General features: G+C 34.7%; 1 protein-coding gene across 1 annotated transcript; it reads left to right on the top strand.

The window, feature by feature from the left end:
- The first annotated feature begins 4863 nt into the window (after nucleotides 1–4863).
- LOC111407442 (ethylene-responsive transcription factor ERF003-like) lies at nucleotides 4864–5900 on the top strand. Its single transcript, XM_023036908.1, has 2 exons — nucleotides 4864–5062; nucleotides 5146–5900. Exons 1-2 carry the CDS (start codon nucleotides 4980–4982, stop codon nucleotides 5651–5653), a joined length of 591 nt encoding a protein of 196 aa, XP_022892676.1. The 5' UTR covers nucleotides 4864–4979; the 3' UTR covers nucleotides 5654–5900.

The raw sequence follows: 5900 nt of genomic DNA, 5'->3' as shown, positions 1-5900 counted from the left end.
ATATGTTGGATAGGCCGACCATGACGACTGACAATAGTGAGGATAACATGAATTGTTGTGGGCTTTATTGCATGACTGAAAGTATCATGGAAGTCAACGGTGGAAGTTGGTGGAAGGCTTTGGCAACAAAGTGGGCTTTATAGCAAGAAATAGTGCCATTGAGATTCCGTTTGATTCAGAAAATGCACCACAACATTTTTTGATGGATTCGAAGGAACCAGAATCCAAGTACCATTTTGGAGTGCGTTGATTTCATTAGACATGGCTTGACTTCAATGAGGAAATTTAAGTGGAGTGACGAAGGTGGTTTCCAATGATCCAGGGAGAGAATGTTTGGTAGTGGCAAGAGTTTAGGGACTTGGGGTTTGAACATTTGATTTTTAGACCTTGTCAATGTGTTATACTCGAAATTAACATGAGTTACATCGTGAATTCCTACATCATCAAAGAAAGAAAATGAACTGTTAAAATTAAATTTTTTTAACATGGGTGTCGACACTCTTGATCTTATTGAAAATGTTACATACAAAATTTGATGTCCATCTAAATGCCACGACGTCAACCACAAAAAGTCCCATCACTATCCTCATGTCATAGAATGAATATTTATGCCTCGATCGCTGAACATCCCTTGAGGAAAGGAATGTACAATGAATTTTAATTACATAAAAACATGAAATTATAGCAGTTGTTGACTTTAGTCAATTTAAGAGTTCAGTAATTGAAACTAATTTGAGTCTTAAAAAGTTGAGTTCAGGGCGGAACTTACACTTTAGTTCAGGTCATCTTGGTATAACTTTCTGCATAGCTCAACTTATCTTCAAGAGGAAGAAAATGCCGCAGTCATTTGGAAAACATCATCATTACATTCTAATTCCCTCACTCCATGGCTGACATCTCACCTTTATCTAATCCAATCACTTCAGGACACGTGACAAACATCATGGTGCGCCTCAAGTTCCCCATGATTACTTCCCACCTTAGCTCCATCATGGCACTTGGAAGCCGACCTCAACAGCAAATAAAAATTAGGCCAGCGGCACAATATTAGAGTCGACACTATAGCTAATTTTCATGGAAAACATACCAATTTGCCTATTTCTTGCTATAAATGGGATCGTAATGGTCCCCATAAAAACCGAACTCAACTATTGCATGCAACTCACTTCAAAATTCTCCCTACTCAATACATATACACTCCTTACTATTTCAGCAATATTCTACTATTGTAGCACAATTTACATATTTTAGCTCAAATTACCTCTTCCAATCATCAATTAAGTAGACAAAAGCGACTTAGTCATTGACATCAACAGCATTGTTCTAAAAAGCAGGCGCAAAACGTATCGTCTAGCACTTTTCGGGCTTTTTATTTTGTTATTATTTTTTGCTTTTTAACTTTAATTTTATCTTTTCTTTCGTGCCTAGTCGAGCTTTTCAATGCTTTTTCCTTTAATTATTAAATAAATTTTATATTGATTTAAAAATTTAAAATAATATTAACATAAAAAAACACTTTTTTATACCTAGTCCTTGCCTAACTCGAAGTTAGACCTCCATGCCTCGCCACGATTTATGCTTTTTAGAATACTGGATTATAGTTTGAATGTTATTACCTTTTTTCCAATTGTTTTAAAGTGTGATGTTTTGTCACGTTTTATTTCGCTTTTATTCCTGTTTCCGTGTAATCTAGGGCGCCAACATTATTTAAAATTGGTTTATGATATGATTCTGAGTCAATAATTTTGGATATCACCTGAAAGAGACGTTTATGGCATATGAGTTGATTTAGTGAAGAAGAAAAAGAAAATCGACGCACTTGCACATGCAAATTGCATATTGGACGGGGGTTTATTTATTAAAATTCAAAGACAAATGCTTCTGCTATCACATCACACTTCGTCTTATCCCTGTAGAAACCGCGTTAAACCCCGTCTCCCAAAAATCAAACTTAACCAACCCGCTTTCGCATCATCTCAAGACTGATTTTAGATGGTAGATCACGTTGTTATCAAGACTGATGCTATGTAAAAAAAATAAAAAAATAAAAATTTTGAACCCCAACTTTGAGGGCTCCTACCGTACCGCCCCTAGAGCTTTACAAGGGAGATAAATCGCGGGATGTGCCTCAACAGATCAGGAAACAAAAGTTGTCTATACATTGTGTTTACAAAGAGTCCAATTCTATGTTTCAGAGATTGATACTATGTATAATTATATGCAGGGATGGATACATACATTTTGAATTAGGGACAATTAAACTTTTAATAATGTTATGAGTAGTTTTTCATTCAATAAATTGACATAAAAAAAAAAAATACTCCATGTAATTTTACATCTAAAAATTTACATTGGTATGATTTTTTCTGATGTAATATTTCGAAATTTTTTTATGTCATATCCCATGTAAAATTAGATGTAAATTAGATTGAAAATTTGTATCGCAAAAATAATAATTATTGAAATTTTTTAAATAAAATACGAGTCATACACCTCTTATTTAAACGCGCGTTTGACCCATTTTTAACTAATTTCGATATTTTATTTGGACCATTCAATATGCCTATGATGTAGCTCTCGAAATGAGCTTCGAGATAGGAGATGACATAGGCGATTTGTGTATTTGGCTAGCATATAATCGTCGGAGAACTTTTAATGTTAGCATATTATCGAAATTTTCGAAATATTAATTTGAAATGACCTACTATGATAAGACGTAACATTTGTTACGATTAGTTGTTTCGCGCGCCATTAACAACATAAAAAATTAGGTTGTGAGTAGTTTGAAATGATATTAAGAATGCAATATTTCGACTTTATTCGACATCTCATAATCACTTCAAGAATTGAGACAAAAACATGAAAATTTAGGTGAAAAAATGGGCCCAAAGTTGGGGTCGCGTGATCACTTGCCCACCTTTGTGTCCGCCCCTAATTATAAGTTGTATTGAAGGGCACAAAGGTGTACATACTGTGGTGGGGTCCGTGGGGAACACCCGTTTCCTTCATCGCCCATGTTGGATTTTGGACCCACCTCACGCGTTTGCCTAAGGTATTCCAAATTTTTTTGTCTTCCAACTCCTCGTAAGTCGTAATTAGCTGTAAACAAATGCCATGTTTGATTTTTCTTTTTCTGTCATTTTCTATGTTGATCATCTTACATCTATACTATACGATGCACTCTGTATTCAGCTGTACAAAAACTCGCCATCATAATATTTTACGGACATTAGTTTAGGTTTTTTTTTTTTGGTTTGTTCAAGGAAGACCACATAATTTAATTCAAACGAACTTTTTAAGGAACAAGCGATTCACTCTCTCACTACTAACTGATCCTTCGATGTACCCCTCTTTCAAAGTAATTGACCTTGATTATTTATTTTTAAATTGATAAAAAAAAAAATTTTATGTGAACGTAAGATTAAGTTTGTTGCATGTGTCTTGAAAAATGATTTCATATCATTTTTTCTTAATGTAACATTATGAACCATATTTCTTAAGTATAAATGAGGGGAAATTTCGAAATGAATAATGTTATTTGCAGTCGTCTTACGTGACATATATGTGACGATCAGTGATTTGTTGCATAAGGTAATAAAAAACTACCATATTAATGTATCAAATCACTAAATGTCACATGTATGCTATATAAGACAATTATGATAGTGAACGACTACAAATAGCATTACTCTTTCGAAATAGAGTTTATCAACGTTAAGAGGAAAATTTTCAAGAAATCAATCTCTCTTTCTACAATATGGAGGGTTAGTTCTGGACATGTGTAGATTGTACCTAGCATATGGTTATGTTTCCATTTTTAGCAACCATGATAGGAGCCATGTGTTTTTAACTACCAATTGCATACAAAAACCTAGTGTACATGCTATGAGATAGTCATCATGCTACATTACGAGGATAATTGAAGTTGCAAATAATACTATTGATTCCTCCCTCTTTTGTCCTTTCCCTCTAAGTCAGTAGCAGGTAAGACATTATAATTACTCGATGTTCAATGTGTTAAAGTTCTGTAGTGAACTAATAAAATCAATTACAATTAATTTGGTAAACTTCTACTTGAATATAGATCGTGACAAATTTATTTTTTAACCAATAGGGTCTTCTTCTTGTTTGTACGACGACATAGAATTTTTATCCGTAACATTTATCATAGATAGAATGAAGATGTGGTATTTATTCATTTGCAAACTACTTTCATGCTATGGAAAGAGACTTAAACCTTACAACATGTATCATCAATTTAATAATCACGGTGGTCATATATCTTAAATATTATCTTTGTCCAAACCTGCGATTGACTGGAATCATTAAATCAAGCATATGTATATAAGACAAAACCATTTATTTTTATTGGATTTGTTTAACTATATGGGTTGCAATTGATATCCAATCATCTTTTCCATCTTCAATATATCAATTAACAACATTCTGATTTGTTTTTGCTTAATGAAAAATTGTTACAAAAACAAAATAAATCATTTCTTCAAATTATTCGAAGTTGGCTTAATTTCAAACATTTTGACTAAGTGATGGTGCATGTCACATGAAGACTCTATTAGACCATGACTCTAGAATTAAAGATTGAGAACGATACGAAAGGTATTATTATATCATGTCATGAGATGAATTGCATTTGGCCAACATTTGATTTTTTTTTTTAATTGATGCAAATAATCATGTCAAGACAACTGGTATTAATTGATAGATTTAGATATTATAAGAGAAGGTATATAACCCGATTCCCACTTGTGGGACCCATTTGCCAAAACTGGTTGACAGAAGGCCAGGAAAACACACCACTTTCACGGTCTCACATTCACTACATATTGGCTCGCAATCCCCATTCCCAAATCCCAACTACAAACCCTCCCAACCCCCCCTCAATCCCTCTATTGCCTCAGGGACCATTCTCTTCATTCACAAAACATTTTGCTACTACAGAAGCTTCAATTTCACTAACAATGACTCGATCACAACAACGATTCCGGGGCGTTAGGCAGAGGCATTGGGGCTCGTGGGTGTCCGAAATTCGTCACCCTTTATTGTAAGTGTTTTGCTTATTGTGTTAATTTATGATTTTTTCCCAACAAGTGGTATGAAATGAAAAGTTTTATGTATGTGGTGCAGGAAGACTAGAATTTGGCTAGGCACGTTCGAGACCGCAGAAGATGCAGCTAGAGCATACGATGAAGCAGCCAGGCTAATGTGCGGTCCAAGGGCTAGAACCAACTTCCCTTACAATCCCAATGTGTCACATTCATGTTCCTCCAAGCTTCTTTCAGCCACATTGAAAGCAAAATTGCACAAATGCTACATCGCTTCACTTCAAATCACCAAACAATCAATGCAACACGCACAAAGAGTTCCTCTGGCAATAGGCAATGTTAATGAAACCAGATTTTGGTCACCGGAAAATAAGTCGATGGTGTCAACGACTCCGAACGAAGAAACGAATTGGGTTGTCAAGAAGGAAGTACAAGTGGTGGAGAGCTCCTGCACACAACAGTGGATCAAGCCACTTGAAGAAGACCATATAGAGCAAATGATTGAAGAACTTCTTGATAATGGATCTGTTGAGCTCTGCTCTGTTGTGCCATCCCAGGATATGCAAACTAGTTCAAGCCTAGTTGTATAAAGTGGTGGCAAGTACAAAACGGGACTATAATTTCTTATTTTAGTCTAGACTTTAGAGAGGTTATAAAGGGAAAAGAATTAATGTGGTTCTCTTTCACTTTCATAAATTTCCCCTACTGTCTCTCAGTTTGCTAATTTAACCCTATTTAATTCTGCTATATATCCAATTCTCTATATTTGTATTAGGATTTAGGTCTTCTCAAGTAGTCTGGCTCATTGACAAGTGATAGTGAAGCTTGAACTAAAGA

The sequence above is a fragment of the Olea europaea genome, chromosome 13, assembly GCF_002742605.1.
Source record: "Olea europaea var. sylvestris chromosome 13, O_europaea_v1, whole genome shotgun sequence".
Lineage (NCBI taxonomy): Eukaryota > Viridiplantae > Streptophyta > Magnoliopsida > Lamiales > Oleaceae > Olea > Olea europaea.
This window is presented reverse-complemented; position numbering and strand designations above follow the sequence as displayed.